The 13088-nt window shown below is 36.2% G+C and overlaps 2 protein-coding genes across 2 annotated transcripts in view; one reads left to right on the top strand and one right to left on the bottom strand.

The window, feature by feature from the left end:
• The window catches only part of FANCC (FA complementation group C), a 60320-nt gene extending 52168 nt beyond the window's left edge, over window positions 1-8152 (top strand). The window contains exons 12-14 of the mRNA XM_062600344.1: window positions 2449-2624; window positions 5648-5841; window positions 7798-8152. Of these exons, the coding sequence (XP_062456328.1) occupies window positions 2449-2624; window positions 5648-5841; window positions 7798-7941 (514 nt within the window). The 3' untranslated portion in view covers window positions 7942-8152. The remainder of the gene's footprint in view (window positions 1-2448; window positions 2625-5647; window positions 5842-7797) is intronic.
• An 819-nt stretch (window positions 8153-8971) lies between these two features.
• The window catches only part of AOPEP (aminopeptidase O (putative)), a 212536-nt gene continuing 208419 nt past the window's right edge, over window positions 8972-13088 (bottom strand). The window contains exons 17-18 of the transcript XR_009961246.1: window positions 11639-11854; window positions 8972-10865 (exon numbers count right to left, since the gene is read on the bottom strand). The gene's annotated coding sequence lies outside the window, so the exon portion shown is untranslated. The remainder of the gene's footprint in view (window positions 10866-11638; window positions 11855-13088) is intronic.

Raw genomic sequence — 13088 nt, 5'->3', positions numbered from 1 at the left:
ACAAACATAATCCATCATAATGTGTTATAGTAATACAAGAACGTCCGTTCTCCTTTTGTTGCTAAGGCCTTTCTTGGCTTGTATTACTTCCCCCACCCTTGGCCTTGATAGTACACCAGTTTGAATAGTACTGTACTTGCCAGAATTTCCTCTTATTTCCTTTACAATTCATGCAGCAATTATATTTCCTCTCAAATCCCTCTCTGTTACAAAGAAAATGGATCTTGTGTAAGTTTTTAAAAAACTAATATCCATGAGGAACTGTATTTCATTTGATTTATTCCTAATTCTGTATCCTTTCTACCTAATAAGATTAGCAGAGGAGCAAAAAATTACTCCAGTACAGCATATCCTCTTGTCTCATTTTATAATGAGTGCTTTATGTTTATACAGCTTTTTTTTGCATGTGTTCTTTTTTATACTAGTAAGTCTTACAGAAGAGTGCTCTCTGTGCATTGCTAGTACAAATGTTGCCCCTCTACCATTTTTTATAATTACGTCTAGTCATGTGAATAAACAGGAAATGTAACATGGCATTATAAAATAGAAATCAAATGAGGTAACTTTACGAAGGGAAAAAAAGAGTCCCAGAAAAACTGAAAGACCACTTTTGATAATAGTAGCAAAGCAGCTGATGTAGCTGCCATTAAAGAGTGAGCAGAGACTGTGAGGGGGGCATAGGTGGATGGTATGTGACTCCAAACCAGGGACTCGTTCCGGATAGTTATGGTGAGTTGTAAGTGCAATGGCGCCTTGACTCTCCAGGCAAAAATACGATTCTGTTCTGCTGAGTATGTGTTCAAGTCACTGTTACACTTCAAGTTTAAGGAGTGTGTATTGCCCTTTGAGCTATTAATACTGTCAATTGTGAATACTATCTATCTTACTGTTAGTAAAGCTATCAATTCTTAGTACTTAGCTTTTAATTAAATTTCTTGTGTGATTGTAAATCTCTGGATTTCAGACCTTGCCTGTCACTTAAGTTGTCGTGACATTGAATTATGGTTAGATAAGTAGTATATATTAGTAGGGAAGCCTGTTGTCCTAGATTACTACCACATTTGTATGGTTTTTCAAACGTTTTTAATGTTCCCTGGAATTAGAAATGTGCTGCTACTCGTGCTAAACTTGTGATGTCAACAACAGTGACTTATATAGCAGTCACATCAGTACTGCGTTTTCCAGTCCATCCTATGCCAAACTCTTACGTCTGATGTCATTAACCACACTGTCAATGACCATGCTTATCCAAAAATATTAATGTGGACTTGTGTCCTAGGAATGGGATTTTGAGACCTCAGGATAGTGTGGCATGTAGACATTATGATTTACAATATTAGTAATTTTGGGGTACCTGTAGAAGATATGTCTGAACAGAATAATCCTAGGCATAGAATATTATCTGCAATCATCATACCTTCAGCTGTAAAAGCAGGCCCTCCCATCTCCTCAGAAAATCTCAAAGATAAACAGTTTATTCCAACTGGATATTGTCACATTGTCCAGATGAAGTGCTGGTGTGAGACAACTTCAACTCCTGAAATTTCTAAAATCTCTTGGAGTTCCCTGGGAAGGGGACTCCTTCGCTCTTGGAATCTTTGGGACCAAAACAGAAGAAAAATCTCCAGTTTTTCAACCTAACAACTTACTAGTTGTCATTCTTGGTTCTTTGTCTCCTTGCTTGCTTCCTTCCTTCCAAAAGCAATCTATTTCTCTTTTTGCTCATGGGACGCATATCATTGCTTTGGATCTTCTCATATTTCTCTTATGTCTTTAGTGGAATCAGCTACGGTGAAAATAATCTGTCTTAGTTTAAGATGAGTATATAAAAAGGAGTTCAGAGATGAGCTGTAATCCTTTCTGACCTTTTTTTTTTTTCTTCCTGCAGTAATGGAAATTGTAGTTTTAATAACTGAAATTCCAAATTTTCATTAAAGAGGATCAGAATTTTAAAATTCAGGAGATGAATATCCTTAAGGTACATTTAGTTCACTTCAAGGTACCTCCTCCTGAATTACCGAAAATATATGCTCTTAAACAGAAAAGAAAGCTCAAAGCAATATAAGCCAATAGTATGTTAAAATGGTTTTAAAGATAGGATGAAGTTCTAAAAAATACTTAAACTGGAAAGTGTAAATTGTAAAATTTAAGATGTATATTTTAATACAAAATATTTTGTCACTGCTATTTATTGGAAAACACTGGTGTAGATTCTTTGTTGAACAAAGTTTTTAACAACATTGGTGTATGTTTTCTTGGTCTTTACTGCAAATAATACATGAGTGTCTGCTTAACAGATGAGGGAGCATCTGCTGAGGAAGAGTTAAACAATATATTTAATGCCAGCATCCTTTGTAATTAACTTAAGACATTTAATTTTTTTTATAACTTTTTAATAATTTTTTATTTTTAGTAACAAGAAATTACTTAAGTGTCTTTTTTTTCCAGATCTTCTGCTGACCTTTTTGAAATCTGGTTTTTGATTGCTCGTTTTGGAGAATGGCTGGATATTGCAGCAGAACAGTTACTGAAAGCCTCCGTAGAACCAGATGCCTTGCTGTGGCTGCTGGCATTTTACTACAGTCCTCAGAATGAAAATCAGCAGAGGACTCAAACAATGGTAGGTAGTGTAGCAATAGTGATCAGGAGTAAGCAGGCAGTCTGCTTATATCTCATTGTTATATAACCAAAAAGAGGTATTGGAGGTATTGTTGGAGGTGGTGGTTTCGCAGGGTCTCATGGGAATTGTGCTTCAGTGAATTAGTTCAAGCATAATTTTTATAGATTTTCTTGCTGGTGAAAATAGAAATCTTATTTTTTTCTTCTTTTTTTTTTTTTGGAAGATACTGTATAGACTTCTTTAATAACTCAGCTGCTTCTAATCAGAAATTAAACTAATGTAGAACTGTATTTTTGAAATCTGTGTGGAAGAATTCAACACTCCTGTGTTATGACATCCTCTGAGAAAGAAATACTTGCAAGAGGAAATCATAAAAGCAGCAGTAGAAGCAGCACTGAATCCCAACAATATCCATCTTTCTGATTTTTCTCGCATCTCTCATCACTGAATTTTTGGCATATAAGAGGCTTGTAAGAGGTTTTAACAAGCACATTAAGTTCCCCTGTGTAAAGTTTCTAATGGAATGCAGCAATGTTCTAACCATACTTCCTGTTGCATGTAGAGGTACGTGTGTCTGTATATACATACATATGCATGAAAATCTTTAATTGAGACTTATTATGCAATTTAAAACTAGCCTGGGGAACCTGTTCTCCAAAGCTCAAATTCAAAATCTGGCTGCAATATTTCTAGTTTTCCTTAATTTTAAACCCAATACTTTTTGCTTTAAAAATGTAGCTTGATATACTATACTATTAAAACATCGTGCTTTCATTTTACATCTAATACTCTGCATATTACAGTGTTTTGCAGTATTTCCTTTCTTTCCATTCCTCCCGCCACTCCCTAAAATTTCACAGTGTGAATGCAAGCTCCCATTCCAATCACTTTTTATTTTTTTTCTCTTGAAGTTCTCATATTCCTCTAGAATGGAGAGATTTTGTATGTGTATGCGTTCAGTGTTAGCTGGGAACGGTTAGGCTAGAGCTACAGTGGGATGAAGAAACTAGAGTTTTAACATACAGTCTTGGGGAAGAAGGCAAGACCAAAGCAATAAACACGAGCAAATGAAACCAGAAGACTGTAGCTGTTGAAAGCCATATATATGAAGCATTGTTCCATCTCAAATGAGATCACATTCTCCCAAATCTAGTCATCTGCCTGTGTTTCTCCTGTGTTATTTATCAGCAGGTTATTCTCAGTAATAATGCATGACAAACATGAGAGAAAAGCTTTTCCACTGAGGGCCCACACAATTACTCATCTATTCCCAGAGGTCTGATATTTCAGTTGAGTATGATTCTTTTATTTAGAGTTATTTACAGTGAAAAACATTTGTTTTTCTACCGGTCAGGCTACTTGAAAAGAATTCCCGCAGTTGAGCTAAGTTTCTGCCTTTTAGTTAGCCATCTTCTTAACTTTGTGCTATGCTTGATGAAGTTGTCAAGAAAATGTCCTTTGGCAGGTTAGCTTTCAGTGGAGGATATGGGCATGTAGGCTGTGTAGCTAGGAGCCCTGTCAAGTGGAATGGTTCTCTTCCCACCTGTTGCACCTTTCATTGCTTAAGGATTACCACTTCTAACCTACTGATCTCCAGTTTAGCTGTAAACAGAGGCAGGAAGATGGGATGGAAACTTCTGGCAGAGACCAAGCTCAAGGGGAGTCTTCACCCAGTGTATTTTCATTTGGGAAGGTGTATACTTATGACTTAAGATTTCAAGTTTATGTCACTTGTTTTAGGTAGCAGTTTAGATATGAGCAAGAGTGAAATACTTGAGGCTAAAATAATTTAAAGAAGAGAAAGGCTACTACTTCTGTATACTACAGTTCACTCAGATGTGCAGGCCTATCTGCATATTCTACTTCTCACTCTTTTGTTCATCTATTTGAGTTTTTTCATACGTTCAGATCCTGAAATGTTAAAGTAAAAAGGTTGGAGTTTGGTTGTGATAACTTTAGCATTAGGAGTGAGTGTTTTAGGGCATGTGAGTCTGTGGAATAGGTCCTGCTAGCCAAAGATCTCCCATTGCTGGCACGTGGGATGGAGGTACCCTGAGAAGGGGATGCCTACAGGGATAAAAGATATTGAGGAATTCCAGTTACAGACACAGAACTTTAGGTTCTGGTATCATTTGCTACCTTATATGTCATTTTGGACAAAATTCACTTCTAGAATAGCAGCTTTTCCAGATTATTTCATATGGAAATGATAATGAAGAAGGGATGAGAAAAGCAAGGCCAGATAAAAGAGTAAAGAAGTTGCCCTAATGAACATGGCTGATAAATGTGATGTCCTTTTCCTTTGGGTTGGCAGTGGTATATTTTTCCATTGTTCTTTTACTGATGTTTCTTTTTTAAAAAAACAGTTTATTTAGTTTATTTTTAATATAGTGAACAGAATTATTGTTAGGATTTTTTTTGCTGTAGTTGCTTATAGTTCTTTTTCTATTGTGCAGATGCCAAAATCTTCTGTTTTCTACTCCTTAAAAAAAATGAGTTTGTATTGGCTAACTCAAAAGGTAAAAACATAAGTTGCAAACAACACAGGAAAAAGGAAAAAACTGCATTTTTATCAGAGCATTTTATCAGCTGAGGTCAGATTGCATGGGGATTTAATTGATTTGTAGCAGCAATATTGAAGTGAGTCCTTGAGGAGCCTCTGTTCTTTTTCCCACAATGCAAAAATATGACTAGGTTCTGCTGAGGGATTTTCTCCATTTCCTTTTATTATTAAAAAAAAGGTCAAATCCTGGCTTGTTGCCCTGTCTGCTTAGTTTGCAAGACCAAAGAAAGTTAAAAAACCCATTCTGTCCGCTTATGTGTGTGTGAATCACTGCAAAAGAAATGTGTACTGCCCTTCCTTCCCTGTTCTCCCTGCTGCTTAAATTCAGGCTCTTTTCATGTTTGAGTAGTTTTTGCCAAGGATTCAGTTTCCTTTTAGTGAATCATTTCAAAGGAAAAACGCTACATACATCACTTTTACTTTTCTCTGATCCTGTATCCTTTGAAATTTTTCCCTACAGGTAGAAGCTCGAGAAATCTACAATCAACTCATAATCCTCTTCAATTGTACCGTATTCTCTGTCAAAGATCTGCAGGCTGCTATACACAAAATAGATATAAAGCAAAGTTGTATTCAGCATCTTACAACACATCTTCTTATCAACTTTTTACTTTTTTCTTCTGGTGGACATATGATTGCCCAGGAATTTATTTCCCATGTAAGTGTTACTTCTTTCTTTCAGTTTAAGTCAAATACCTTTTCCTTAGAATTCTGTATTTAAGTTCCTGCCTCTTAAGAAAGAAAACACTTAACGGAGAGTTAAAGATGATTGTAAGTACAGCAACTGTATTGAACCTGCTACATCTCAGTTGTAGGTACAATCAAAGTATTTTCCTTCTTGACACTGCTTTCAAGGATCCAACTGAAAAGATTGCTGTCTTGACTACAGAGATACAAAAATACTCTGACTAGTCACTTGCAGTTAAGAGATACCTGCAGTTCATTTGCACTTGGCATTGATACTGTGTGCAAACATCTGGCTTTCCCCTGTTATCAATCCCTCCCTTAATTATCCAGCAACTGCAGAGGTAATCCAGTTGTCCTCTTTCCATTTTCCATTATGTAAACAGATAGTTAATAAGCATTAGCACTGAAGAGGCTGATGTTTGGAGCTTTAGGAAGCCAGAGGAGAAATTGGTGTAATAATTGAGAGAAAAAATAATGAGGACCTGAGAGAATGTCACTTTTGGGGTAAAAAAAGCTGAAGAGCAGAAGAGTAAAAGGTTGTGTGTGTGCTACAGTATCTTACTATTTTTGATGAGAGCCTTCAGATATTTTGGCACAAGCAGTGAAACGTTTTTATCTCTCAAGAAGAATGGTGCTATGTGAGTATGAGATTAGAAATTTCTTCCTATTTAGTTGTAAAAAAAATTTTTTTAAGAAGTTCAAGTATCTCATGGAAGCAACTTCAGGGCCACAGTATGGTTTTAGCACCTCAGAAGTTCTTCCTTTCAATAGCAGTGATCTACATTTCTTCTATTCTGTGTAGGGTATATGGCACATATTTGAAGTCTGGTTCTATGACACAGGAAACTGAAAAAATATTTTGGTTGTTATTCCTTCTAGCTGATAAACAAACAGCATTTCTGTATGTAAGAAGGGCTAAGATATTTCAAGCATCTCAGATTTAAGTTCAGAAATGGTTACTTCCTTCTAAGTGTAAGAATGTAATATTTTTAAATTAGTTTTTTTGTTTGTATTTTTCCAAATTTACTGTTGCTAATATTTCTCTTTTGAGGAATATGACATAGCAAGCAGCTATGCTGTATTATACTAATCTGCTGCTGTCACCTGTTAAGGAAGACTGGAGGGAAATTCTTTTTTCTTTGTAGAAAGCAGCATAAATGGATTTTAAATCTGTTGGAGTGTTCCCCAGTTACAAGCAGGTCATGAGCTGGTGTCAGACACAGTATGTCAGTCTATTTTATTTTGAATATATCTCTGGAAGCTTTAATGTGTAGCTAGGATCTCCAGTGTAATTTGAGGGCATGAAGGCAGTATGTGAAAGGTAGTGGAATTGGGATGTATGGCAGTGGTTTTGGTTAGCACAGTAAAATAAGATTAACAGATACATGAAAGAAAGCCACTCCTGATCTGCAAAAGTGGTACCTTATAGTCTTTTCCTAGGAGAAGCCTGGGGCTTCTCCACCTTTCTTGTGGAGGAGGATATTTTTACTTCTGAAGAGTTTATAGAAGTTTTTTTTCATTTGGCTCCCTAAAACCCAGCAAGACCTTAACAGTTTTTCAGTTGATTTCTAAGGAGTTGATTTCTGTATATTTCACTGTCTGTCTGTTAATGTTTCCTTTAAAAGCTTTTGAACCTCTTGATTTCTTTCAGCTAAATTTGAGACATTAGAGATCTCAAAGGTGCTCAGTTTCTTCAAGATACGTTAAAAAAAACTACTCGGGTAGAAGGCATAATTTTATGCTTGAACTCGACTGTTATGAGATATCAGAGCACCAAATACGTTTTCAGTGGTGAGAGACAAGTCTGTGGGCTTCTGTGGTTTGATTGCTAATATCCATATAACGTAATTATTACTTCAGTACAGAATCAGAGTTTGCATTTAACAACATAATTAAATCATTTTCCTTCTTGCCTGTTTTCCTTCAGATTACTGGAACAAGTGATGCAAGCAAGGAAGTTTGTAGCCTTCTCATCCGTACTGCATACAGAATTAACCGTAAAGAAAAAAGAAACCAAAGGATTGTGAAGCTGGTGAATGATCTTCTTCAAAAATTAACACTGAAAATTTAGATTTATCAAGCCAGTGAATCAGGTCTTTAGACATGAGGCAGTCTTTCATGACCAACTTGTACTGCTAGTTATAAAAGTATATAAAAAAAATCTATATTACTTAAGGATAACCCTTACCTCTCCTCACAAATATATTTGAAAATACTGCTTTTTTTTTTTTTTGAAATGTTAACCTATTAGAATATTCAAGATGGTTGAAAACTTTGTCCTTAACCCTTTTTTCCTCTTTTTCTTTTTTTAACAAGAAACCTATGTTTACAATTTACCTCCTTGTTGCTTAGCTACTTGTGGATCAGGGTCTTTTCCCCAAATTACATATGGTTTTATTAGCAAATTGTATCAAATTATTTGGTTGTTAAGTTGTTCCTAAAATGTTTGGTCCATAATTTTGCTTTTGTGAGACTAACAGTGATCCCACGTGAGAATTAATGAGTCACAGGGAATGCACTCCATGTTCTCAGGAAATCAGCAATGTTTCCTGCATTCCTTGATTCTTTTTGAAAATGCTTCCAAAATAAAAATCCTCTCAGATTTGTGAATAGTATTTGTCAGTACTATAGCGTTCTTAGAGTGCGGCTCTCTGCAACGTGCTATACCAAACTGTTGATCTACATTGACAGATACTGCACGCGGAAGTTTGCTCACAGATAGCCTATCTTCTTTGTGCCCTGGTTGATGCTATTGTTTACTCCTTTAAGAAATCTTTTTCACCGAGATGAAGCACAATGTGAGCTTAAGGAAAATACCTATTTTGAAAGCCAAACTTTATAGAAAGAGCATATGGTTAAAACTCATCTGCTTTTGTGTCCAGAGGTAGTTTTCTCGTTTACTGTTTCTTTAGCTTGCCAGATAAGAACATGATGCACACGGACTGATGCCCTACTGTTGTACCCTTACAAAAGCATTGTAAGGGTTTTGTGATCCTATTTTCAGTTTAACTACAAAAATAAGCATGCAGAATAATAATGTTCTTCTTGGAACACTACAAAGATACTGCTTAGAATAATATTGTATGTAAAATCTGAGGCATTTATCTTAAATTAACACAGTTTTGTGAGTGTAGCATTTGTTTTTGTGCAGGAGAAAAGAAATAATGTATCCCTTGGCTGTAAGAAGTGGAAGGATACTTTCTGGAATGCTGTTGAGTAATTACTTACAATTTTGTTCCTAGTGAGTCATATCAAACCAAATTACAGAAGTTACATGTCCTCTTAGTCAGTTTATTAATATGCATGTAATATTTGCTTCCAAGCATGTGAAGAACCAGTAAATATTTAATATATTTTTGTGAAGAAAGTTGTCTGTCTTCTTGAATCAGAAATGTATTTCTGAATGAAAAAGCTCTCCATTGTCTTTGAAAGGTTGTGGAGAACTGGAGAGGTACCTGAGGACTGGAAGAAAGCCAATGTCACTGGAACAAGTTGGCCAGAGAGGTTGCGGAGTCTCCTTCTCTGGAGATATTCAAAACCCACCTGGGTGTACACCTAACATGCTGTAGGTGACTACGTTAGGCTAGATGATCTCCAGATGTCCCTTCCAACCTTACAGATTCTGTGATTTATTGCAGCTTTTCATTTGTTGGAAGCCACACATGTACAAAAGCAAAATCAAGCAATCTGTTTTTCTGTTTGCGAAATATACTTGAAAGGTACGGTTTTCTAATTGAAAAGTTGCTTTGTTTTCCAAAAACTCTAAGACATTTATTCAGAAAGAACAAATGTGTGGATTGCTATCGGTAGGATGACAAATAATCTAAAATTCTTCAATGAAAGAATTACATTCTTTGTTTTTCTTTCTTATCCATTTAGATGTGAGATTCAGTGGTATTCTGTAAATTCTCTCCATATTAAAACTATATAATTGTAATTACTTTTAAAAAAAATTGGCAAAGAGGTTTGGTCAGTCCTGTAAGTATCAATGCTATTGGTATCATTGTTATCTGTACTTGATACCCAGTTTTCTGTAGTTATCTGTACCTGGTACCTGTAATTCTCAGTTGCTGGATATTGGTTGGTAACCATTCTTTTGCAGTGCTGTCATTTTTCTACCACTGACAAAGTATATGAAAATGCTTCTAACTTTCTGAAACAGAATCAATATCCTTTTAAAAAAAGTCCTTTCAGGCAGGTAGGAAATAAGCAGTAAAGGCAGAAAGAATAAAATGAGCAGTGAATATCTACATTCTCATTTTCGTGTGTTCGGCTTCTTGAGAGGTGTGCATGATTTAAGTATTAGGAGGAGTATTTGCTGGTTTTAGGATGCTTTAAAGAAAAAAAAAGAATGATGTTATGAATAACTTTAAAAAGAGACATCTGCGCTTGCATTCTTTTTGCTCTGTTTAGCATGGTTATTTTAAATCTTTGATATTTCCTTTTCCTTGCTCTTTCACAGTGCTTGAATTATGATCCAGCATTGATACAAACTATGATTTTGTGGCAAAAACTTCTGCGAGTTTGCTTGTGGAAGACAATAGCATGTATTTGGTAGAGCTCAGTAATGGAAGATTTTTTTTTTTTTTTTTTTTTTTTAATAGGCTGGCTCTGCATCATCCATCTAATGTGCTTCTTCTCTTCTATAATCCCCGCTTTCTGAAAGGGGTCTTTGGAGCCTTCAGGGCAGTGCTTTTGTGCAGAATCAGCCAGCGAGCCCTGAAATCAGTGCTTCAAGTAGCTTTCCCCTTCCCTCCAATCTCCAAGTTTATAAACCCTGATCCCAGGTATTATACTGAAAGAGAGCTTTTCAAAGTCTGTATTTTTACTTCAGGGAGTTGTTTTAAACAAGAATACAGTGTCTTTGGCTGCTTTGCTGATGATGCTTCTTTCCAGTCTAAGACTCTTTTAAGCCAGATCCTTTTGAATTTTGTGAGCTTTCCACCCAACACGTTTTGCTTCTGAGGTTCTTTTGTCAACCAGGATCTTAGCCCACTGCAGATACAAAGCAGAATACATTTTATTTTGAGGGGTGTGCTAGGAACAGGTATATGATCAGTTACTGTGATTTAGCTGACTGGCAGTAACATGTTAATCTGCTGTTACTGTGATTTGCAATCAGTTTCCCATACTCATGGCACTGTAAGTGTAGAGAGATGTTAACAGAAATTCAGGCTGGGGGTATGGGAGAGTGAATATTAGTTTAGGTAATTTAGATTTCATGCCATGGTGTTATGTATGTTTTGGCTTGGTTTTGTTTTTGAGGTGGGGGGGGGGGATGAAAACCAAAATAATTCTGAAGCATTATACAAGTTTAGGATTAAGTGTCCAGCAAAAATGACTAGCAAATGTCAAACAGAACACTAAGAAAACAGATTTAATCCATTTCTTCAGTGTATTGTCAAATGGTAGAATAAAATGCTGATACTGTGTGTGAATGAATCATGCTGCAGTAAATAAAATACAATTTTTCTTGTAATAGGAAGGCGAAAAATTCTGACATTGAACTTCAGCTTTTTGCTGGGCTGTTCCTTTGAAAAGTTGTAATGTTTTATGGGGAGTTCTGCACCACAGCACTGAGCATGCTTTTGAATCCATGTTTTTATGCTTTCCATACCATCTGTAATGGGTGTGTTATGCGGTCAGCTTGTTTTGCTGGGCAACCGAAGGAATTACACCACTATAGCTTCATTAGCACCAGCTGGAGGCCCCCCCCCAGCACTTATTTCGTAGCAGTACTCACATGTGGGCTGCTTAAGTCCACCTACCTGTCTGGCAAGTTCTTCATATTCGTGATTGATGTTTTCCTTTAAATGTTTGTTCGGACTTTTAAAGGGTATGTTCATGGTAGCCATTTCAGTTGCTGCCTGAGCAGGGAGTAGGTTATTCTGGGAATTTGCTGTTAGGTGGTCTGTTCACTACTGAATGCCAGAAAGGAGTTTCCCCTGCTTGCATTGGCCATCTTCCTTTAACCATCTGTCTGGCTGTAGGAAAGGAACAAACCTCATGAGCCCCTTCTGAAGGCTTAAGTGTACTCACAGTGACTGAGTCCTTTTAATGGCTGAGGTTCAAGAGCCAACTAGGGGTAGGCACTGGATGGCCATCAGCCCTGCAACAAAGATTTGATATGTCAGCTGGCTGTAGCTGATTTGTAGCAATATAATTTGTAGGTACAGACTGTATCATAATTTGTATTTTATTTTCTTGCATGTGTGGGGAGGGAGGGAGAGTGAAAAGGAAGAAAAAATAACCCAGAGTATGCTGAAACTCAGTTGCAGAAATGTAGCTGTGAGTTTTATTTTTAATCAATTTCATTTTAGTACTGATATGACTAGGAAATAACAATTCCTTATAAGACAGTTAACCAGAGCATCAACAAATAGCAGGAAAAATCCAGCGTACTATGTCTTTAGTATCTCTGTATATACAGTAACTGTCTTATCTGTCTCTTAACAAATGTTGCTACTTTGAAGGCATGTTTCACATCTCTTCTGTATGAGATGGATTCATTTTATGAAACCCTAATTCCTCACAAACAATAATTCCCTTTTATATTACTTAAAAATATCTGTTGGCTCATCAGCTGTCTTGCAGCTGAATATTTCCATCTTGAAATGAAAACAATTTTCCATGTTCCTGACCATAATGAACTCTTCTTCTTAATTATTCTTCCACTTTCTGAATCATACTGTCCTTGAGATTTCCTATGTGCACCTGCCAAATCAGTCTGAAAGTTGGCTTATTCACTTCTCACTGTTTTATTTCTTAGTTGGCAGGTTTGAGCCTTCCAAAGCAGGTTTCATGCAAATGACATTTGCATGCTACTATTAAAAGTTGTCTTAATATTTTAAGTGTAAGAAAGCAGCTTCTCCTTGTTTTGACTACTGATGCTGCAACTTTTGATTTGTATAAACTGTCTCAAGATCTGACTTTAGTTCTTTATTCCACGGTAGCTTGTAATGGTATCTGAAGATGTGAATTTCCTATCTGTATTATCATTCCGAGTAGAGATTGCCAGTAGGTGTTTAAGCATTTGTAATCTCATTATTGTATGTCTCTTCCATATCAGCTTCAACTGTCTGCAGATAGAGTGAGAAAAGTCAGTATCTAATTCCACTGAAGAAAATTACTGATATCTGTGTGTGTGTGTGCGTGTGTTTTTAGAGGCTACAAAATTTCTTCTTGAAATCCTCTTTTTTGGGATTTACTTCTCTCCTA

The sequence above is a fragment of the Rhea pennata genome, chromosome Z (assembly GCF_028389875.1).
Source record: "Rhea pennata isolate bPtePen1 chromosome Z, bPtePen1.pri, whole genome shotgun sequence".
NCBI lineage: Eukaryota > Metazoa > Chordata > Aves > Rheiformes > Rheidae > Rhea > Rhea pennata.
This window is presented reverse-complemented; position numbering and strand designations above follow the sequence as displayed.